At 56.8% G+C, this 23853-nt stretch overlaps 1 protein-coding gene across 4 annotated transcripts; it reads right to left on the reverse strand.

The window, feature by feature from the left end:
- Window positions 1-351: 351 nt before the first annotated feature.
- Window positions 352-23630, reverse strand: TCF25 (transcription factor 25). 4 transcript variants are annotated; one of them, XM_057533793.1, is made up of 18 exons: window positions 23338-23630; window positions 14430-14594; window positions 13464-13538; window positions 12917-13020; window positions 12374-12439; window positions 9390-9472; window positions 8229-8359; window positions 8021-8120; window positions 7263-7356; window positions 5965-6057; window positions 5751-5856; window positions 4610-4769; window positions 3454-3541; window positions 2767-2985; window positions 2566-2656; window positions 1961-2040; window positions 773-845; window positions 352-650 (listed from the first exon to the last, which is right to left on the reverse strand). In XM_057533793.1, exons 1-18 carry the CDS (start codon window positions 23527-23529, stop codon window positions 492-494), a joined length of 2079 nt encoding a protein of 692 aa, XP_057389776.1. In that variant the 5' UTR covers window positions 23530-23630; the 3' UTR covers window positions 352-491. The 4 variants fall into 4 exon arrangements, with proteins under 4 accessions (XP_057389776.1, XP_057389775.1, XP_057389777.1 ...); XM_057533792.1 differs by having other exon boundaries at window positions 12902-13020; window positions 23338-23627; XM_057533794.1 differs by having other exon boundaries at window positions 2767-2925; window positions 12902-13020; window positions 23338-23625.
- Between the last annotated feature and the right edge of the window lie 223 nt (window positions 23631-23853).

A 23853-nucleotide genomic window follows, 5' to 3' on the forward strand; every position in this document is an offset into this window, starting at 1 on the left:
GCTGTCACTCAAGAGCACCAGGTCCCACCCCTTCACCCTCCCCAGCCCGCGGTCCGTTCACCCCTGGACCAAGTGCCCCCCAGTCTCTGCCACGTACACCCCCCAGAGCTGCCAAGACGAGCGTCCTTTCCAAAACACACCTCTCGGCCTCCCCACCGACGGCGCTCCCGGAAGCGAGCGTGGATTCTGGCTCTGCGATGCCCCAGGCCAGCAGGGCAGCGGCGGGGAGGTCCTGCCCGGGGCTGGGGCTCGGCCGTGAGTGGCCGCGGGCCACACTCTTGGGGAGCCTTGCGGGGTGTGCGGATCTGGGGGCGCCGACCGCAGCGCCCGGAAAGAAGAGCTCACGCCGGGCAGAGCGCAACCCGTTCACGTTTATAGAACAGCAGAGGCAGGAGGACAACACGGCAGCACTTCTAGGTCGGGGACCTGGCCGATCCGACCAGCACAGAATCAGGAACGTAACTGCACAGCGCTGGGGCCCCACCCGTGCCTCAGTCCCACTCCCCGTCGCCCTCAGGGTGGTCCTCGCGCGGCACCTCCACGTCGTGGAAGTGGAAGTTGGCCATCATGTCCCGCAGGGCCAGCATCAGCCTGTTCAAGCCCTGGTCAAGGTGTGGACCCCCGGCCCCTCCGTCCTCCGGCCGCTCCCCCTGCGGCAATGAGACTCGTCTGAGCCGCACCTGCCGGGTCGTGCCCCCGCCCAGCCCACCGCCCCGGGACCCGACACCCGGTCTGAGAGGCTGGCGGCCCCCACGTGCTGGGCTCCACGTACCTCCACGGTGTAGTTCGGCAACAAGGAGCGGAAGAAGAGGGCGATGGTGTTTCCGTGGCTGACAGGGCTGAGCCTGGAAGGGGAGTCAGGACAGTCAGAAAGGCCCTGGCGGGGCCAAGAGGGCAGCCCCCACGGCGGCTGGGGAGAGAGGGGGGCGGGGGCGGCAGGGGGATGGCTCAGGCCCGAGGGGGAGGGGGTCCAGCGTGGGGCTGGCCTTCGGAACGTGGCCAGTTGAGTGGAGCGGAGAGTGGGGCCACTGCAGGCAAGCCCCACTCGCTCTTGAGAAAAGCTGTGTTTCAAAGTGTCCTTCGCTCAGAATTGAGGGGTGGAGAGAAGATTCTAGGGCATGCGTCACGGCGGGGGGCCCTCCTGCACTTCCCGGGCCCATCCTCAGTGTGGCCATGCCCAGCACGTCAGCTTGGTGTTGAAGCCACGGACGCTGATCGTTAATAATTTTCATCTTAACCTGTTGAGAATTTAACTGGAGACTATATTTCCTTATGAATGGGCGCTCAACTTTTGTAATTCAGCAGAGAACAAAAAGGACTTCATTCTACAAAGTATGTCCGCCTGAAGCCTGGAAACGAGAAAGTCTGTCTGTGACTCTCCCAGGTCGGTGACTCTGTGACCACGGGCTCTACATGAAGTAACGCAATTACTTGAAGTAAAGCAATTACTTAAGGTAAAGCTTTAAAAACCGGAAGGAAAGGGGGAAAAAAAGCGTTTGTATGAGCCAATTCTGAAGGCAGCCTGCAGACTCGGGCACCACGGTGCCCGCCCCTGCTCTCCTGGCTGGACCTCGGGGCCTTGTGCGTCCCGGCCTGACCCTGCCAGACACTCGTCCGTGGCGGGGCCTCCGCACAGGCTGAGGCTCCTGCTGGAAACCAGCAGCCTTTCACACGTCAGGCTCACCCGCTGTTTCCTCGCAGGTTCTTACTGCAGTTCTGATTTTACATTTATTCCCGGATTCTACAACTGTTTCCTACCCTATCTCCACCACTTGCTCCAGAACCTGACAGAGAAACGGCCTTAGATGGACAAATAAGTGAAAACACACGGCCTGCAACAGCTGATCCGTGACCCCAGATCACCGTATTCTCTGAGGGCTTGAGTCTGAGGCAGTAAGACCCCCCGAGCCCCAGCACTGACCTCGGAGCCGTGTGGGCAAAGGAGCAGAGCAGCAAGTACCTCTCCGGCCTGACGTAGGAGTAGATGGTGTCCAAGGGAGGCAAAGGGTCATAGCCCAGCACAGACTGCGTGCTCACGTCCTTCAGAAAGGCACAGAGCAGAGGGGCGACTTTCAGCCGATTCTACTCTGGACCAGGCCCTTCTGCTGGGAGTGCGAAGAGTCTGACGGAGTGGCCCTTGCTTGCGAGGCCGTGCTCCCCGTACTGAAAACCTGGGCGAGGGGGCAGGACGGCCCTTCCTCCACCAGGACGCTCATCCGGCCCGCTCAGAGGCCTGGGATGAGCCCAGGGGCCGGCGCGGGCGTGGGAACCACAGGACCTCCCCTCACACATGCTGTGACCTCCCTGCAACATGTCAGGGCCTCACACATGCTGTGACCTCCCTGCAACATGTCAGGGCCTCACTCCCAGGCTGCCGGCTACTGGCCTCGGGGCTCCGAGCCACCAGGTCACCGCTCTGAGCCCCATAAGGTCACGGAAAGCTGCAGGCGCGGCTCTGCCTCTCAGAACGCGAGTGTCTGTGAGGGGAGGGGCCTCTGCCTGTGACCCCGAGCCGGGGGCAGAGCTGCTGGCAGGAAGAAGCCAGAGTCCAGCCCGCTCCCTTACCGGAGGTAGGGCGGCAACGGCTTCCTTGATCTCCGACAGGACCACGTGGCGGTGGATGTTTCTGGGTGCGCGCTGGTACAGCACCTTGCGCCTAGGGCCCAGGGAGACGAGGGGCAGTGGTGGAGGTGGCCGCGGCCCTGCGCCGCCCGCGAGGCGGGCCTGGTCCTGAGAGCACTGCCCGCACCCCGGCCCCGGGCTCACCTGCTCTCACATGCCTCCACGGCAGGGTCCCCAGCGTCCACTGCCTGCAGAACCTCGTGCACGTTCTCCTCCAGCCAGCTCATGGTGGCCGGCTCCTTCCAGAGGAAGTGGGACCTCCCGAGGTACAGGCTTACCAGCTGGCTCAGGGCGGGGGGCTGGCTGTGGGCAGTGGGGCCTGTGAGACCCCCACGGGCCCCGGCTCCACGCGCACGCCGGTGCCTGTGGGCATCCAGGGCGTGCTGAGACCTGGAGGGGAAAGAGGCTGCCCAGAGGGGGCTGCCGACAAGGGACAGGGACGCCGGGGCAGGGCACACAGGCACTTGCTCCTGTGCAGCGCCCTTACTGAGAACGAGCTCCTCAATCAGAATCTAAATACAAGGAGAATGCAAACACCTGTGCGCACAGACACAGGAGAGCCCACCCCAGTTTCGTGACTGGGCTTGAGGTGGCTGGCTCCCAAGTCCCACGTTTTCCTTCACGTTTTACGAGAAATTTTAAAAGGCAGCAGGTGCCAACACAGGCGTCTGAACCACACTCACGGCTGCAAGGACGTTACAGCCCCAGGGCCCCCATTGTGTCCAAAAGGCCAGGCTGATGCCCACGTGGCCAGGGCCCCAGAGCCCCTGCAGGGAGGACAGTCCCGCCACCCAGGCCCGCCCCCTGCCCAGGGCGCCCACCAGTCTGCACCTTATCTCGGCGTCGGGTCCGAAGAAGCGGTGCGCGGCCACAGCGGCATCGGGGCGCACGCTGCAGTACTCGAGCAGAGGCATGAGCACTGCGGGGGGGGCAGGGCCGTCACGCCCGCAAGGCCAGGGCTGAGGGGCAGGCGAGGCCGCTCTCCCACACCTGCCCAGGGGCCCCTGCCGCCACGGAGGGCTGTCTGTCCCGCTGCCCTGCAGCCCTATCCGCACCCGAGGGGACCCACGCAGGAGCCCTGAGCACATGCGCTGGATGCTCTCATCACAGAGAACCCCTGCCCCAACGCTCTCCCAGGGACGGGCTCCACTCCAGCCACGCGCCTGGCAGGAGCTTCCCGATGAAGCAGGTAGACTCTGGGTCGGCGAGCAGGCCCTGCTGGCGGCCACAGCCCCCCACGCAGGGCCTTAACCTCCCGTCAGGGGCCTCATCGGGAAGGGCCAGCACGGCTCAGACCCGGCCAGGCAGCCCGTCTGGATGGAGCCCATCTGACATGAGCAGGAGCGCCTGGCTGAGGACGCTGTCTGCCGGGACCCCGAGCGACTAGGCGTCCCCCGCCTCGGCCGCCCACAGCGAGGCTCGCTGCCAGGGAGGGAGCGCGAGGGCCCGAGCTGCACGGCCCAGCCCCTGCGGAGCTGCACGCGGTGCTGGACCCCAGCCCCACCAGGGCCTGAGAGGGCAGTGGGCTCCTCTCTCAGGTCACAGACCCTTTGAGAATGTCGCCCAGGAGAGGAGCCGTGGGCCCTTTTCCCGTCCACACACCCACAACTTTAGGGGCCCATGGAAACCAGCAGGTCATCCGAGAGGACCCAGGACAATCCTAACTCTGAGCTCCTCACCCCAATGAGAACCGGGACTTGAGGACGAGGACAGACGCCCAGTTTGCTGACTCGGCCCCTCCTGGCCCCGTTTCCTCTCACACCCAGCCCACCGCCAGAGAAAATGCGTCTACTTCAGGTGATAAGTTTTGCTTGAACTGTTAATATCTAAGGACACCCTAAAACCTCCAGCTGCTCTGAGAGCAAAGTTAGCTTTCAAACTGCAGCCCCGGCGCCTGAAGGCCCCGCTGGAAAATGCATCTTCCCGTGAGCTTGGGGCAAGCGCTGGGACCCATCCGTGGCCGCGGGGACTGCGGGGACACACCCACCTCCAGGGAACATGAAAAGCGCCTGCTGGATCAGGAGAGAGGCCTTCTCCCTCGCAGAGCTCAGCTCCTGGTCGGGGAGGTCTGCCTGCTGACTCAGCAGGAAATACGCCAGCGGCACAGAGAAGGCAAAATTGGGGAGCTGGGACAGGTTCCGATGAGCCTACAAGGAGTTTGGGCGTTTCAAGGTGGTGCAGACAAGAGAGGCAGAGAGCACGGGCGCCTGGATGTCCCTGGGCAAGCTGTCCCCCTTCTCCATGCAGAAAAGGCAAATAAAAGGACCTGGGGGTGCGTGGACAGACCCAGGCAGGGTGGGTGGGAAGAGTGGACGCCCACCTTCCCACGGCTTGGCGTCAGGCAGGGGCCGGGGTCCTCTGGAGGGTGGGGTCGCCCCACCTCCACATCTGCTGACCCGGCCAGTTCTCGCCTCCCTCCCGCGCCTATGTGTCACGTGACAGCACGGTCTCTGGAGACTTCTGTAACCTCCCCCCCTCCCCCAGACGTCCTGGTGCAGCCCCACCGTGGGCGGCGCCCCGCAGCTGCATTTCTGTGAACTCCAGGAACCTGTGTGAACGAGACCCCACACTGGGGAATCCTCGCCCAAGCAGGCCACACGATCCAGAGTTCAAAATACTTTACGTAGCTGTCTTTCAACTATACACCAACACGTGCGGTGAAGAAATTCAAGCACAGAATAAGTAAAAGGCTGTCACCTCCTGGCCCCGCCCACTCCCGGCTACAGGTGTCCCCGAGACGGTGCCACCCAACAGGAGCACAGCGCCAGCCTACACCTCACAGCAGCCAAATTAAAAACAGGCGAAACTTATGTTACCACATTATCTATAACCCAGTGTATCTAAAACAGCACCACTAGGGTACGAAATGCAGGTTATTAATGAGACAGTTGACGGCCTGCCTCCTGCCCATCTCAGACCCGACGTGCACCAACGCGTCCAGGGGTCGAGCCACGGTGGCCTCCCCCACCTCACGGCTCCCTCTGCACGCTCGCACTCACGTGTAAGCAGGCGGCGAGGCAGGCCCCCTGGGGTCTGCCCGGGGGCCCTCCCCTGGCGTCCCAGCCCCGCCTGAAGCCCCGGACTCTCCCCTGGCGTCCCTGCCCGGCCTGGCGTGTGCTCACACCCACCTCCCACTCCTGGAAGAGGCGGATCAAGTACTCGTAGCTCCGTGCCCTTAAGGCCAGGTGGTCGAGTAGCAGCAGCATGCACAGGGGGTCCTCGTCCGGCTCCAGGCTTCCGGAGGCAGCACGGCGAGCAGAGGGAGACAAAACCCACAGTGGGCCGGCGCGGACGTCCGCGGGCCGCGGCCCCAGTGGGGAGGGGAGCGGGCGGCAGCCCTACCTGAGGATGAGCTTGCAGTACTCCAGCGCCGTGCGTGGGCAGCCCCGCTTCTCCAGGAAGCTCATCTGCTTGTAGAGGGCCAGGTAGAAGCTCCTAGACCCAAGACAGTTCCTCGTGAATGAGAGCACGGCAGGCAGCAGAGCACATCGCCTGGCGCCTCGTCCGGCACTGCGTCCACCCTCTGCCCACAGGCTTCGCTGGCATTTCCCGTGTGGCCTAATCAGCGCGAACGTTCGCCAGGGTCCAGTCTGCAGAGAAGGTGACTCTGCTTGTTGTTTGCGGTCACGTGTGTGTGCACGGACAGAAAACCAAGCCTATTAGTGGAGATCTGCATCTTCTTGGGCATTTTTTTTAAAAACTATCATTTAAGGGAGGAGAGTTAAAATCTGCTACTGTAATTACCATCTAGATTTATTCTCAAATCTCAACAGCTGCCTGGTGGGCTGTTGTTTTGATCAACAGCTCCCTGCCCTGTTAATGCCTGGGAACGTTAGTATTTTACAGCATCGCAAAGAACTAAGAATTTCATTGGAGAGACAAAACTCACACAACTAGAAGCAAGAGAGAAAATTCAGACCCCACACACTGCAGACAATCTGTGCAGTGGAGGTCACTGTGCCCTGAGGCCCACGACAGCCCCCAGGCTGGGGAACACATCCTACAAGGGATGCAACCCAGGACGGCCGGAGACAACACGGGGTGGGGGGGGGGGGGTGCGGGGAGGGTTGGCGGGGGCGCCCAGAGCGGAGAGCGTGCCCACGCCTGCAGGGCCCTGAAGAGCAGGCGGAGGGTGAGAGGCCAGAGGCTGAGGTCAGCAGGGAGGCCGCGGTGTCCGCTCAGGCCTGCGCTGCTGAGAGCGGGGGCTTCGGGGGAGGAGTGTCTGCAAGAAGAGGGTCCCACGGGCATGCGTGACAGGAACACGATGGGGCTGCGTTCGAGCTGCTGCCCGCAAGGCATTCCCGAGGACCCCAAATGCGTGGGCTGCGGACCGAGTCCAAACACGCAAGGAAACACGACTAGCGGTCCCATCGCAGTGAGGCGGCCAGTGAGGCTCCCTCCTAACGTGGACAAGTTTAAAGCCCAGGCCAGCCTGGTCCGTCCGCCCTCAGGCCCAGCCCTCCTGCGTTCAAGCTTTAAACACAGCGTGAAGCCCCGGGACCCCAGTGGGAGCCCTCGTGGACGGTCCCGTGGCACCTGTTCCCACTGCTCCCACCCTAGCACCCACGTCACCTGTGATGCCTACGACACTCGCGAGGGAAGATGGTGTGCGCCTGTGAACGCCTGGCTGGCCGGCTCACCTGTTCTCGGGCCTGCGGTAGTCCAGCCGGCAGGTCCCGCTGGTGAGGCTGAACAAGGGGTGGAAGGCACACTCCATGCTGTACAGCGCGCGCTCTGCAGGCAACAGACACGGGGCAGGCGTCAGCCTCTGCGTGGCGGCTGCAAACCCATCCTCCGTGGCTCCTGAGGAAAGCTCCAGAAGGGAGGTGGCCACGAGACTAGAAGTTGGAAAGTGACGGGCGAGGACGTGCCCACGGGGATCACGTCAACCACAGAGGTGTGACCTGGCCACGCCCGCTCCGGCCAGAGGAACCACACGCCTCTCATGAAGCCCACGCACCCCCAGGGGCTGATTCCCAGGAGCCGAGGGTGGAAACAGGCCATGAAATGTGGACCATCCATCATCACAAAAGGAATGACGTCCTGACACACGGCCCACACAGGTGAACACTGAGGACATCACGGTAAATGACAGAAGCCAGATGGAGACGTGTGTCGTGATTCCATTTACAGGGAAGTCCGGAGACAGAGGGCAGACCGGCGGTTGCCAGGGGCTAGGGGAGGCGGGTTTCTTTCACACATGGTGGAAGTGACCCAGAATCAACAAGGATGAGGCTGTACAAGTCTGCATCTACTAAAAACCAAGGAACTGTATGCTTTAAAGGGGTGAATTTCACGGTAGATGAATTTTATCTCAGTAAAGCGCCTACTTAAAGAACGTCCTGGCAAAGCCACCACGTCCCCAGCAACTGAGGTGGGGCTGCCCGCCAGGCCTTACCCACGAGGTCCCGCGCCATCTCCTGGTCCTCCTGGAAGCGGCAGGCGTCGCTGAGCTGCAGGAGCGAGTCCACGTGGTAGGGGCTGGTCTGTAGCAGGACCTGCGAGGCGGGAGGACGCTGATGGGACGAGGCCCAGGAAGGCCGCGGGCCCACCTCCGGCACCTCGCGCGCCCCGCGCCTCCGAGACCCCCCAGGGCGCCCGCGCACCACGATGTTGTTGGGCTCCAGGGACTCCACGGCGGCCAGGAACTTGTGCTGCGTCTGCTGGTACTCCTCGCTGTGCTCAAAGGCGAAGGTGGAGCGGCCTTTCCTAGACTCCAGCAGCCGCATCGACAGACCTGGGGGAGTAGGGGGTGCCGGCGTCAGGATGCCCAGGGCTGACTGCCCGCAGCCGGGCCGCACCAGCGACACCCGCCTCTACACCTTGCCTGTGAAGACGTTCCTCCCCCCAGGAGCGTGGACGGAGCACCGACATCCCAGGACAACAGGGAGGGGACACGCACAGCCCGCCTCCCCCACCCCGTCTGGTCAGCCCCAGACACTGTCTGCTTAGAGCCGTGATCCAGGCGGGCGTGGGACACGGCGCAGGGGCCCCTGCCAGGCCTCCAAGGCGACAGGGACTGCTAAGCCACGACGTCCTCTCTCTGCTCCTTGCGCTGACTCTGGGTGGACGGGGTCCAGGGTCTTCTCGTGAGCCTGACAACTTCATTTCCCTTCGTTACCTTCAGGAGACTAGTCAGGGTCCCGGGATGCCCCTGGCGACACCCTCCTAACGGCCCCATTGAGGGCAGCCCTACAGGACCCCGTGGCAATGAGCCCCTCTCTCTGCCTGTGCCCAGGGGCCGCTGCTGGGAACATGGGAGTGAAGGAAAAGGGGGACGAGATGCCCACTAGGACCATGGCTTCCCATGTCCTCACTGAGCACAGGGGGTCTCGCAGGGCATCCCAGGCCCCAGGGCCCCATGATCCTTGATGCCACACAGCCAAGCCCCCCCCGGCAGGGCGTTATTACCCTGCACCCAAACCTTTCTGCACTGCTGCTGTTTTTCTTTAAATTACTAAATTAAATTACTAATTTGAATTATTAAATTAATGTTAATTTTCTTTAAATTATTAATTATTAAATTACTCTCCAGTTTGCAACAAAATATAAAGTGAACTTGACTGCTTCCTATGGCGTAGGATCCACAGCACAAAGGAGGAAGGTGGAGAAACACTGATTAGCACACAGTTAAGAAAACACACGGCAGGTGGGGGTCTGTGCCCAGACAGGGGGCTCCCCCCAGCCCCTCCCAGGGCCCTCGGCCGCACACACGCACGCTGGCTCTGCACACGCAGAGGCGTGCCCCTGCGGCCCCGCACCCTCACCTGGTTTGGTGTACCGGGGCCAGGCGCTCTTAGGGGTGGTCAGCCACGTACACTTGGGATACACGCGCTGTCTCTGCCGCGGCCTGCGAAGAACAGACAGGGTACGGCTTTACCTCCGCTGCCGGACCTTTGCGGGCAAGGGCAGGACAAGGACAGAACACAAACCGCCTTGACAACGGCCGTCACCCTGCCGGACGAGACGGCAGACTGTGATCCGAGCAACCAAACCACCACGGAAGAGGGAGGAAAAACAGGAAACCCATAGTGCAGCAAAACGTTAGGAAAGGTAGAAAAGAAACAGAAGGTGAGAACCTAACGTGAAGACGACAAGGCGAGAGCAAGCTGGCAGTGACCCGCGGACACAAATGAGCTGCCTTCCCCTGGACGACGCGGCTGCGCAGGGCAGAGGGCCCTTCTCATCTGCCCTCTCGGGAGACCCCGCCCCGCGAAGCAACAGAGATGGGGCATCGGCAGCAAACACCCACACACTTCTGGAAGAAAGCCAGCCAGACACAGGAGCACGGGTGGGCGGCGGGGTCGGCCCAGCTCCCTCCCCCAGGCCCAGTGCCGCGGCTCTCTCAGCCAGGGTCTCTGCTGCAGGCGCTCGCCCCTCCCCACAGCCGTGGTCACACCGAGGGCTTTCTGCTCTGTCACTGATGCTTTATTTCTTGAGCTGAGTAGTGGCCAAGTGGACCCATGTATATCACTCTGGATACATTTTTGATAATATGAACTATTTCATTAAGAAAAAAAACGAGTAAAAATCTGGATTGTGTTAGGAATGGGATGAAATAAAAGAAAGAAACTGCAGGAGAAAAAACAACTCTTCAAGAAAACCATGGTCAAAATCTGAAGGAAACTAAAATGTGGAATGATTCTGGGTAATTGGTAATTGTGAAAAAAAGGAGAATTCACTGGATGCTCAGAACTGTCCCGTCTATGGAATCCCAGGGGATGGTCCAGCCCTGCAGTGAGCCGTCCATGCAGAAGAGGCTGCCACTGGGAGGTGGGGTGCCAACGGGGGAGCAGACACCAGCAGCAGAGGAGGCCCAGACGGGAGGACCCGGGAGAGAGCAGCGCACACGGCACCTGGAGATCCCGAGGGGACCGGACACGAGTGGGGCGAGGGGACGAGGAGGGACCACGGCTGCGCACGGGAGCCCACGCACAGGACTTCATTGTTTACAGAAGGAAACGTAATAAATGACAACTACAGTAACACTGTGAAGAACAATAAATGCAGTTACGATTAACTAACTGCTAGTAGTAAGTATAATTTGCACAGAAATAAGACCAGGCAAACATGTACAGACAGACCAGGCAGATGCAAAGGAAGCGAGGGCGGGTTGGGGTGGAAGGTCCAGCCCAGGGCAATCCAGGTAAAAAAGGTGAACATTTTGAGTTAAAATGTTTTTCATTAATATTCCAAAAAAGAAGACAAAGTCAGAGACCCTTATGTCCTGAATAACTTAACACCAAAAATAAAAGCAAATTATAAAGCAAATGCAATGAGAAATACAAGGGAAGTGTGAGCGAGTGACATGAAAAAAATCCTCAACCTCATTCATAATCAAACAAATAAAAGTCAGGGACTTCCCTGGCGGTCCAGTGGTTAAGACACTGCACTTCCACCGCAGGGGGCACGGGTTCAACCCCTGGCTGGGGAACCAAGATCCCTCATGCCACACGGCACGGCCAAAACAAAACAAAAAACAAAGTCAAAAACATGGAGACTGGGCTTCCCTGGTGGCGCAGTGGTTGACAATCCGCCTGCCGATGCAGGGGACACGGGTTTGAGCCCTGGTCTGGGAAGATCCCACTTGCTGTGGAGCAACTAGGCCCGTGAGCCACAACTACTGAGCCTGCGCGTCTGGAGCCTCTGCTCCGCAATAAGAGAGGCCGCGATAATGAGAGGTCCGCGCACCACGATGAAGAGTGGCCCCCATTCGCCGCAACTAGAGAAAGCCCTCGCACAGAAACGAAGACCCAACACAGCCATAAATAAATAAATAAACAAAACAAAAAAAACATGGAGACTACACAACATTGTAAAATAACTATACCCCAATTAAAAAAAGACCAAAAAAACGAACACATGGAGACTATTTTTCCTCTTCACATCATGACAGACTTTAAAGCCTCCTACACCTGCCATGGATCCGAGGAGGAAGCAGCACGCAGACGGGGGGCGTAGGGGTTCAACTCTCGGGGGGCAGCGGGTGACACCCCTCCTGGGCATCCCCACGCCAAGTGCCAGCAGGCGCTGCAGCCAAATGCACCCCAACACCTGTGCCCTGGGCGCCTGCTCCCCCCATGCTGCTGGTGCAGTAGCGCAGGGTAAATGGTGCTCAGGACCCAGCCGTGCAAACCAGGCATGTGAGATAGCAGAACCCTACAGCCTCAGGAAGCAAGACATGTGCACGGGGCCCAGGATGCGCAGCAAACAGCCTTGAAGGGTTATCTGTGGGGGGCAAGGGTGACGGCTCGGAACTGCTTGAATAAGCAGCTCTTTTTCATAAGCAGCATTTATAAGCCTCTGCCGAGGGAAAGCTGCCCTAGTCGGGGCTGCGCCCTGCGAGGGAGCGGCCCAGGCAGAAGAGCCCCCTTCCCACAGGACGTCCGGGATCCCCGTGCTCTGGGCGCTCCCGCGGCGCTGACTGCAGGGCCCCAGCCGCCAGAATTCACGTCCACGACGGTCAAACTGATCTCAGACCCCAAACCCCACATCGGCACTGCTCTCGACCGAAAAGCAAAAATGAGTCTGGCTAAGATTTCAAGGCCAGAAGCTCAAACTTCAGAATCTTTGTAAAACTAGGACCCGCGGGGGAGAGCAGGCAGTGAGTGATGGAGCCCAACACCCACAGACAAGGCCACGCGACTTCTCCTCGACTCCCCTTCAGGTCCCGTGGGCTTCCTTTTTCACTGTGGCTGAAACACCCTCCCTTCCCTTCCCTCAGCTGAGCACACAGCAGTGTTGGTCTTACCTCTGCTCCCCCAGGACGGCTCGGGCACCAAAATACCTTTTCAGTTCCGTGTCTGGATTCAAGTGTCTAGAGAATTGAAAATTTTACAGAGAAAAATGAAATTGAGTGTGTTAACAACGATCCTGAGAATGTTAGAAAGTCACAAAAGGACCCAGCAGGGAGAACGGCTCTCCAGCAGGCCTGATTTCTCTGCAACCACACGGCCCGTGGCCGAGACCGGCCACCACTCGCCAGGCCGAGTCAGAGCAGCGTGAGCCCGGGCATGAGATCGAGGGGTCTTCACTGCCTTAGGAAGGAAGGTGGCTGATTTTTAATGCTGGCAACAGTCTGCGGTTGGGACAGGGCTTCATTAAGCACCTAAAGGAACAGGGGATGGATAATTCACCCCCGAACGGCAGCTTTAATGCAGCCCAAGAAAGAACGTTCCCAGACACGCAGAGCTAGAGACAGGTCCTGGGAGGTCAGGGCTGCCCTGTCCCCTCCCCGCTGTCCCCACAGACGAGCTCTCCTCACTCGGCGAGGCCACACCTGTGCTCCACGTACAGGACGTGCTTCTTGGCACTCAGTGGGGGCGGGCCTGGGTGGCTGCAGCCGCTGGCATCCTCAATCCTCTCCAGGATGCGGTCGATGTCCTCCAGCCCATTCTCCTGCAAGTCCCCAAATGACATGTTCACCACCACACTGACTTGCTGACTTTATAAGTAACCATCAATAGCAAGATTTACTCTTACAAAGAACAAGTATTATATTGTGTTTCCCTCCTGAAAGACAGTACAATCTGAACACCCTGTACCGCACGTACATTTAGAAAAAAGGAGAGATGCTTCGTAAGAGGAACAGTCAGAATCACAGACCAGGAAGGGACTCTGCCAATGGACTCTGGAAGAGCACCATTTCGGATGTTTGCTAGAAAATGGAAAGCACGGAGAGGAGGGCTCTAACCCTCAAGGATCGAAGTGAACAAATTTGGTAATTTCCCCTGACCTCTAAATTAGTCAGATAAAATATCAAGAAAAAACGAAATGTTTTCAACACCACCTCAAGAAACATTCAGAAAAGAACAGAGAGGAAATCCACCAGCCACACATACCGAGCTTTCTCCTGCAGTGTTTTTCTTATTTTTCTGTTTCCTTTTCTTCTTGCGGAGTTTGCCACTTGTATTAGACTGACAAAAGAAGCTCATTTCGGTCAATGGAAACAGACAATGACATCTGAAATCCGAGAACTAGAGCAGCCAGCTGCACGGGGACACAGCAGCAGGCCCACCGCCCGGCCGTCCACCTTCTGAATGTCCTATGAACGCACCCACTTCTCTCCAGCAACTGACACCTCCCACTGGTCTCCCTGACTCTGGTCTGGCCCCCACCTTTCTGAGGTCTCCCTGACCACTCACGGGGTCTGGACCCTCCGCCCACCTGCCCTCTGCTCTCACCCGTCACCGTGTCAACCACTCCCTGCCACATTCAGCCGGCCTGGAGACCAGGACTCCGCACCCCAGGCCGCCACGCCTGCAGTCCCCCACCTCAAGACCTCTCGTGCCTTTCCCCGGCCACCACCTTCCATCAGTGTGAAGGTCCTCGAGGAAGCCCCCCGGCACCCCAAGACCAGTCGAGTGCCCAGCTGCACCAGAGGTCCCTGGAGGGCACAGACTGGCTCGCAGTGAGCACTTGCTGGGTGAGTGACGAGGGGCCTCCTATAGGGACCCCCTTCCTCACCATGCTGCTCAGCTGCCACACTCAACCAACCCTAAGCTGGCCTACGTGTCTCTTCCAGTGCATCCACCAAGGGCCCCGGTCCACCCGGCCCGAGCTGCAGACACACAGTCACGAAGAACACACCCCACCTGGGCAGAAGGGCACTCTCCCAAAACAGGGGGCAGGCCTCGTGCCAGGGAGACGTGTCTGGGGACCCAGACTGTGGCCCCTCGCCAGCCGCCACCAGTCTTGAGGACTCCAAGCCAATCTGATCAGGGCTCCCAAGGAAGTGTGGGGGCAGCCGGGCAATTCACAAAATGGCCCTCAGAGAACGCCAGCGGGGCGTGGAGGGGGAGCTGCACCTGCTCTGGGGGCACCGCCGCGTCCGCCACGTCGCCGTCCTTGCTGGACTCTGAGCGTCCACTCTGGGCCCTCCTTTTGTCCCCCGATGCTGCAGCATCGACGAGCAGACAGTCGGTCCTGTCCCCGTTCACCCCGGGCGCCTCCTCGAGGTCCTCGATGTTTATCTGGAAACACAGATGGGGGAGCAAGGGCGTTACGGGTGCGTCCTAGGCACCAATTAAAAGGTGACTCTGAGATGCACGCGTGTTGCGGGGAGAGGTGGGCGGGCACCTTCCGGGTCGCTGAGGTTGTAGAGGGAGGACCACAGATGTCTGCTAGCCCAGCGGCCACGGCACTCCCCTCTCAGCAGCACGGGGCCAGGGCCACTTCAGTCATGGTCCCAGAGAACGCTGGGGCGCTGTGTGGCTACGGGATCTGTCCTCAGGGGTGACGTGATGAGGAATCCTACACGGGACAACTTCTCCCGCTACCGAGCACCACCCCAGAGTAAACACACACGCTAATGCCGCACTGTTCCCTCCTCCCACCTGGACTCCGGCCAGCGGTTCTACATCAGCAGACAGGACCAGCGCCTGGGGGAAGACAAGGCCCAGGAGATACTCAATAATAAGAATGGTAACGCATCCGTCAGGGGAGCCTTAGACAGCGGTGAACAGGGACGAACCACACTCGTGTGCACACGCAGACCTCAGGAACACGATGCTGAAAGGAAGGTCCCAGGAGACTCACACCCTCGCTCTGGAGGAGACGGGGCAGGAACAAGTCACGGAACAAGTTCTGGCCCTTCTGCTAGTAAATGAATCCGCAAACAGAAGAGGCGACACGCAGCACCAACACCACGCTTCACGAGCCACATTAGAGGGGCGCGACCTGGCTCACCGAGGGCCAAAAATAAACGCAAAAACCTACATAAAAGAGTCAGAACATCCGAAAAATATACAGCTAAAAAAATAAAAATAAAATCCACTCTAACCCCCAGAACCCTGAGATGATTTCAGAACAAAACTGGGGCGAAGTTCTCAGCGACTGGCCACTGCCTGTCCCCGCGGGGCCTGGGGCTCTGACGGAAGTCTCAAGGGAAGGGACGTACGCGCGTCTGTGCTGCCCGGTTTCGCATCTTCACCAGCGGAGGTCCCCACGCGGCCAGGGTGAAGCTCAGGGCTGTGTGATACCTGCCTGCCTGTCTAGCAAATTCACAGACCTTTTTCTGTAACGACAGGACCACGCACACCGCGGCGGGCACAGCACCGTGAGGCCAGGCCCCGCAGTGGACCTCGGTGCGAAGGGAGGAACTGCAGTGAGGGCCCCGCAGACGGTGCCTCTCCACAGCAGGGGTCCCGGAGGAACAGCCCCACGCTTTGTCCAGCACTCAGCACTGGTGACGCCTCCCAGGGAAGCCCAGGACTGCTTTACTTTTATTAAGTCACGCTCACATCCTTAAAAAAAAAATTCTCATTTTTGAGCCCCCTGTGGAAGCATGAGGTGTTTCCAGAAATTCCAGTTTATGAGAAGCTCCATGCCAAGGTCAACTTCAACAGAAAGAAAAACTCTGACTCTTGCACACAGGACCCTGAGGAGCTTTGGAAAGAGCTCTGCGAAGGAGCACGACTCACTGCTCCCCACGCGGGCCGGTGCCGGCCCGAGACCTCCGCCCGGCATCCTGACGTCAATCTGACTTGCCATCCAGGAGCTGCCATGGTCATCAGTTTCGAGGTCCCAAACGGGTCCCTATTTCCAGAGGGTCTTGTCTGCTGCCTGTGTGCTCTCTGGAATCCCCAGGACAAGGCACCATGAACACTTCAGTGAGGACGGGGGAGGGGCTGGATCTCTGCTGGGGGGTAGGAAGCTTTTTCTTTAAAAAAAAAAGAAAAAACCTGGGTACAATTTACATCTCTTGAAATGAATGTACAGGACAAGTTTTGGCAGAGCTGTGTAACCTAGACTCTTTATCAGGAGACAAAACCCTCCTGCTACCCCAGAAACACAGGCCTCGCTCCACCCCCAGCTGACCCTCCTGCCGATGCTGGCGAACCCTAGGGTCTTCAGCACTGTGGCTTTGCCTGTCCCAGGACGCCGTGCCCGCCCGGCCAGTGTCTTCTGGAGTGTACGGCTTCTGAGGTTCGTCCTGTTCTTGTATTAGCAGTTAGCTCCTGGTTCCTGGCGACTAGTATTCCTTTGCATGGATACACCACATTAGTTTATCCATTGGGAGTCTTTTGTTTCCTGTTTGGGGCTACTGTGGATTAAGCTGCTGTGAAGATTTGTGAAGTCTTCTGGGTAAGTGTCCAGAAGTGGTTGTTGGGGTGTGAGGCGTCAGGTTTATGCTGAATTGCCAGGCCTGTTTCCAGCGGTCGGACAATTTCATCCCCTGCCTCAAGGCTGCCAGCCCCACATGCTCTCATTTTGGCCATTCTGGTGGGTGCACAGGGGTATCGTATTACAATTTTAATTCACATTTACCTGTAGCCTAATAGTGTTGAGTACTTCCCCACTCCTTTGGGAAGTGTCTGTTCACTAAAATTGGGCTGACGTGTTACTGAGGGGCCACACCCTCTGGGGCGAGGCCTCTGTCATGGCTCTTGTGAGCTCCTTCTCGGTTTGCGGCAGGCCTATTCATTTTCCTAACTACATCTTTTGATGAGCAGAAAAGTTTTAAATTTTGATGAAGTCCATTGTATCAACCCTTTCTTACAATTAGTTAGTGCTTCCTAGACCCAGTCCAGGAACATCAAAGCTATCCTCCTACGACTTCTATTAAAAGTGTGATAGTTTTAGCGTGTGGAGCTGTGACTGTGTGTGTGGAGGAGCGGGTATGGCTGAAGTTCATCTCTCCCCACACCACCAGCCAGTTATTCTAACACCATGTCTTACAGGGATACTGACTTGCTCTGGAAAAAACCAGTGGACTGTGTGTGAATTCACTTCTGAAGTTTTGTTTCTGCTGTGCTTGCCTGTGTATCTGCATTTATGCCAGCAGCACACTGTGTCTGCCTTATACTCTTAGCGGCTGCTCCGGGGTTTGCCGAGAGCATCCTTCATGAGATATTCTATCATGTCACAGAAAACACGAGACCACCCGACGGCCCAGCCTGCTCTGCCCTTCCTCCCACTACTAGTCTGGCCACGTATTTTACTTTCACATGTTATAAACCCAACAATACACTATTACTTTTGCTTTACACAGCAAATTATCTTAAAAAGAAATTTTAAAACTAGAAAAGATTATGCATTTACCCCAATATTCACCGTTTCCAGCACTCCTTCACATACATCCACATTCCCATTTGGTATTATTTACCTTCAAAATGAAGTTTCCTTTAACATTTCTCTTAGTGTAGGCCTTTCGACAATGAATTTTCTCAGCTTTGGGGTTTATGAAAACATCTTTATTTCACATTCATTTTTGAGAAGCATTTCACTGGATATACTATGCCAGGTCCACTTCTCTTTCGGCACTTTAGAGATGGTGACCCACTGTCTGCAGGCCTGCTCTGATCTAACGGTAAGTCAGTGATTGCTTCCCTGTAGATAATGTGTCTCTAACCTCCAGCTTCATTTACGACTTTTCTTCACCATGGGTTTACAGCAGGTATGATTCAAACTGCTGCTAAATCATATCCTGCTTAGGGTTTGTTGAACTTCTTGGATCTATGGGGTTTTCTTTTGTGTCAAATTTGGGACTTTTTCTGCCACTATTTCATCAATTATTTTTTCTGCCCAACTTCCTGCCTCTGTTCCGCTCCCACAATTACAGACATTAGACTCCTTGATATTGTCCTACAAAGGACTGAGGCTATTTTTCCCCTTTCTGGACAGTCTGGATAGTGTCTTTGCCTTAACTTCAAGATCACTCATCTTTTCTTCTCAAGTATCTAATCTGCAATTCAGACCATCAAGCTAGTTATGCATTTCAGATAATATATATTTTTCACATCTGGAATTTGCTCTTTTATAGCTTATACTTCCCTAGTGAGATTCCCTATATTTTCCCTCATTACGTTCATGCTTTCCTTTAAATCCTTGAATATATTTATATCTTGTCTTAGGTCTGCGTATGACTTTACCAGGTTTGTTTCTCCTGAATGCTTTGTCTCCTGGTTATGAATCACATTTTCCTGCTTCTTCATGTGTCTGGTAATTTTTTAGTGTGTGCTAGCTGTCGTGATGCTACACTGCTGAGTGACTAGATTTTGTCCTTTTACTTAATAAAGTGTTGACGTTTGTTCAGGCAGGCAGTTAATTTACTCGCAGATTAGCACAATACCTCCAAACTTTATTTTCAAGCTATCTTAAGACAGGCATAGAGTACTCTTCACTGGAGGGTGACGTTAGCCCTACTGCTATGGAAGGGCCTTTCTGAAGCCTCCACTGGTCACCAGGCTTCTCGGTTAGGCCTCTGTGTTCTGGTCGGTCAGAGCTGAATGTTTTCCCAACCCTGGGAGCTCGAGTGGTGGTGAGTGTCTCGTGTTGCCCTTCCCCCATTGGCTGTTCTATGCCCAACACAGCTTAGTATCGAGCCCAAGACTCCGAGCAGGTTTCCGGAACTCCTCCTCTCCAGCACCCTCCCCCTTAACTCCAGCCACTTCTACAGACCCCAAATCTGATCTGTCCCCTGGCTCAGCATGAGCACCACGATCTGCTGGGACAGCCTCCCTGTGCCCGGCTTTGATCCCTGGTCGGGGAACTAAGATCCCACAAGTTGCATGGTGCAGCCGAAAAAGACAAAACAAAACAAAAAACGCCTTTTGTTTTAGGGCCCCTAAGAGTGCTACTGGGGAAAAAAAGTTATTTTTCCTATTAAAAGAGGGAAAACATTAAAACTTGACATTACTGAGGAAGTTCTTCTCCGGCATGCAGTCAGGGATGACAAAGCCATCTTTCTACCATCTTTCAGTAGGTGGAAACTGGCATGGATGAGGCCACCTCTGCTAAAGGTTTTCTCACAGACTTGAGGACAAAAGAAGTGATGTGACATGACATAACCTGAAGAATCTTAGAAAATTATTGTAATCCACGACCAAATGTGCCCTTGAGCAGTGAAAAAATCTACAGGGGTTCCAATACCACCTGTTACCAAATGCATTTGTGAATGTGAATCCAGGGTCTGGCTCCTGCTGCCAGCAGAACTGGGCATCAAACATGAAGATGACCCATGTCCGCGAGATGTCCGCGAGTCGACGGTCACCGAACAACGTCCAGTTCTTATTCCAGTCAAACAAGAGCAACCTCATCAATGACGCTTACTTTGGAACAAGTTTCCTTTTATTTAATTACACAATTTAGATTTCTTCCAATCTAGATTTATTTCAGAGACTGGCCACTATATTGTACATGAAAAGAGAGAGACATACACACGTAATTCTTCAGAAAAAAATAATCTTCCTCGCTAAAACTTTTCAATGATATAGAATAAATCCTGATCGTTTTTAAAAGCTTGTGGTTTTTTTATCAGATTGTCAAAGTGGTCCCTGACCCCAAAACACTAATAAATTCTATTTTACAACACCATTTTTAACAGTTGCACAGTACGTTATGCTGCAAAACTCAAACTATACCCTTAAAACAGGTGCATTTATTACATATAAATTATATTTCAATAAAACCGATTTTCAAAAACCACTCTGAATGAGGTAGGAAAGACGATTTCTAATCTAAGGCCAAGGAAACTCACCCAAGAGCCAGCAAAGAGGACAGTCCCAGCCATTAAGTCACAGAAGGGTGTCTTCCCACTCCCCAGGGGGAGAGGGGGATACCAGCCCCTAGAAACGTCTCTAAACCACTTAGGGTCACATGTTTCTACTGAAGTTCTTGGCTGTCAACATGATTTAACATCAACATTTGCTGAGTACTGCGCGCCCGGCATGGGCTAAGGGCTGTACACGTTAGTTCACTGACTCTTTGTGACAACCCCATGACGTAAGTAACATCATTCCCAGGAAACAGGGGAGCCGATGCGTATGTTAGGAACCCTGCCCAACTTCTCACAGGTAAGAAGAGGCGGAGCCAGGATGCAAAGCCCGTGTGCAGACGCTCACACTCTGTCCTCAGAGGGAACACTGACTCATGCCGCGACCTCTCCGCACACCTAAGAGAACAGACACTGTTCCGGGGGTGGGGACGCGCAAGGGAACAACAAAGTCTCTGTTCTCACACGGCTGATACTCTCCGGCAGTGGGGGCCAAGCAGCATGAGATAAAAAGAACACGTGGGTAACTTGTAGGGTTTGTTCTGTGATAACTTCCAGGGAAAAAGGGGAAAGATCAGAAGAACGGGGGGGAGGGGCTGTAACTTTCAATCGGTGGGAAGGGTAAGCAAGACTCAGAAGGCGACATCTGAGCAAAGCCTGAGCGGGGGAAGCGACACAGGAATATGGGGTGTCCCGGGTAGAGGGGACGGCGGGGAGACCTGTGTTCCAGGCCTGTGGCTGGAGCAGAGCGAGCGAGATCAGGGGGAGATGAGGCAGGCGATCCGGGCCCTGGCGGGCTGTGAGAAAGGAGGGCTGAGAGCAGATGTGGGCCTAACAGGATCCTTGTGGCTGCTGCACCCAGACAGGCTGCAGAGGCCAAGAGGACGAGCGGGACCGGGTCAGAAGTATCCAGGCAGAGGCGACGGCCACACCGCAGGTGCTACACCTGCAGCCGCCCAGGACTTCACCAGGGTTTGCATGCGGTGTGTGAGAGAAAAAGGTCAGGGGTGTATTCCAGGCTGATGGCCTTGGCAACAGAAGAGTGAAGCTGCCCTCAACAGACAGGGAAGGCTGGAGGAGGCAGAGAGGGCAGTTAAAGTCTGGACACACTGAGCCTGAGACGTCTGTGAGACACCTAAAGGAGACGATGTGAAGATGGCGTCTGAATCCAGAGACTACGACGGAGGTCTGTGCAACATCAGGGTCCTGCCGGAGAGCCGAGGAGGACACGCACAGCACAGCACTCAGCAGGGGCAGCTGCTGGGTCCCTCTGACCTGACCGATACCACAGGGAGTCCACAGAAGCACCTTTTCCCTCTATTCACACACAGAAGCACCTGCCTTTTTTTTTTTTTTTTCATCTATCCCCACACCCCGGCCCACTGTCCATCTACCCTCCTTTCTTCTTCAGAAGGAACGCTAACTTTGCTTCAGAGACAAACACCAGGGCATGGTTCAGAATACAATTTTAGGGACTTCCTCAGTGGCGCAGTGGTTAAGAACCCGCCTGCCAATGCAGGGGACACAGGTTCGAGCCCTGGTCCGGTAAGATCCCACATGCCACAGAGCAACTAAGCCCATGCACCACAACTACTGAGCCTGTGTGCCACAACTACTGAAGCCCGCGCGCCTAGAGCCCGTGCTCCGCAACAAGAGAAGCCACCACGATGAGAAGCCCATGCACTGCAATGAAGAGTAGCCCCCACTCACTGCAACTAGAGAAGGCCCGCGCACAGCAACAAAGACCCAACGCAGCCAAAAATAAATACATAAATAATTTTTTAAAAAAAAGAGTCCAGAGCCTGGATTTCACTGTGGGTGTCACTTACTACCTCATTTGTACAATGGGGACATGACCTTCCCAGACCGTAAGACACACGACATCGCAGCAGGGCCTGGAACGTGTGAACGTTTTCCAAATGAGTTACTGTTGTTTAAGACTGAAAAAAAAAGAAGACTAAACCTGGAGGATGTCAGAAAAAGGAGAAAGTACACTTGACAGACGGTCAGGGAAAACAGCCGACTTCAGCACAAACTCATTTCAGCCTGTTAACAAGTGGGATGGAAAGAAGCCTCGAGGATTTTGAGAGAAGTCAAAAAATGACTGGAAAACCTAGGGATAAATGATGTGATGGGAGCACTGGGGAAAAACCGGCCATGTGTGGAGAACCGTGGAAGCTGGGTGGGGGCCCGTGAAGGTTACTTGTACTGCTCTATTTTTGCATGTGTTTGAAATTTTCCATAATAAAAAATTAAAAACAAAGAAATGGCAAGAAACAAGGGAGCGAGGAGGCTAAGAGGTGGCGGGAGAGTCTGGAGAATTTGAAGACGTACTTGGTCCCGCCTCCAGCAGAAACTACAGGGTGAGGCTACCTCTTACGTTGGAGAAACGTGGACAATCTCTAAACCAAACTCCCAGACTGGCAGCCCACACTCCCCAGTCTTAGGATTGGCCCCTAACCTGCCAACTTCCTGTGAAGTTGGGAGCGGTTGCCAGACTAAAAAACCTTACAGACGACAGCTGGGCAGCTGGTGTCTCCACGATCTTCACACCTACTGGTACTCCTCCAATCACTCGGCAACCGCGGTCGCGCCCTAGTGTGCGCCGAGCGCACGGTGCTAGGGACACACGGTGAGCAAGCAGACACGGTACCTGCCGCACAGGTCGGTCAAGGGAGCGAGAACGAGCACGTGCAGAATTACAGACTGAGGCCAGCGCTACAGAGACGGGGTGGGGGGGGGGCGGGGGGCGGGGGTGGAGGGGTGGCGTTATTTTTCTGTGCCAGACACCTGCTATGGGGACGCAGCGATGGGCAGAGAGAGGCACCGAGTCCTGGGTTGTGAGGACCAACCGAGATCGTTTGCGAACGCCCTGCGACAGCACCGCGAGGGAGACACTTAACCCTGAAATCAGGGTTGGCGCCCCCAGACCCTGGGAGCGAAGCCTCGCCCACCGCGCTGCGGCCCCGCCCACCGACGACAGGCCCCGCCCACCCGCTGCAGCCAGGACCCCACTTACCCCGCCCCCGGACTATGGCCCCGCCCCTCACCGCAGCCCAAAGCCAACGTAGCCCCGCCCCCGGCCTCAGGCCACCGCCCACTCTTTCGCCCCGCCCCCCACTGCAGCCCAGACCCCCGTAGCCCCGCCCCGTGACGTCACGGACCCTCCTCGCATGCCGCCCCCACCCCGGGCCCCCACCCCAGGCAGCCCCACGCCTCACCAACTCGAACCGGTTGTTGACACGGACGCCCTCCTCCCCTGCGCCCCGGGGGCGCCGGCCACCTGGCCCCCGCTTTGGGCCTTCTTCTTCCACATCATCATCATCGTGGAGGACAAACTGCAGGGCGCCAGGCCCGAGGGGCTCCTGGCCGCGCTGTTCCCCCCTCAGCCTCCGGAGGGCCCGGCGCGACATAGGACCCAACAGCCGCTGACGTCTGGAGACGGGCAGAAGGAAGAGCGGAAAAGAGAGCGGACGGCGCGCCTGCGCACTTAAGGCGCGGTGGCGCGAGTCTGGCGTGTCGCGTCTGCGCGCTGCGGCCTTCCGGAACTTCCTCTCTGTCTGCGGTGGCATCAAAGAAGGCGCAGGCACTTCTGGGCGAGTTCTCGCGCGATTTGGGCGCTTCCGCGGGCGGGTGTCTCTGGGTCTCCTGGAGGCGCGGCAGCGAGAGACGTTTGGACGGCGCGGGGCTCCGAGCCTCCAGTAGCGAGTGCGGACCGGCGGGGCGGGGGCGGGGGC

Source organism: Balaenoptera acutorostrata, chromosome 19, assembly GCF_949987535.1.
Source record: "Balaenoptera acutorostrata chromosome 19, mBalAcu1.1, whole genome shotgun sequence".
Taxonomy (NCBI): Eukaryota; Metazoa; Chordata; class Mammalia; order Artiodactyla; family Balaenopteridae; genus Balaenoptera; species Balaenoptera acutorostrata.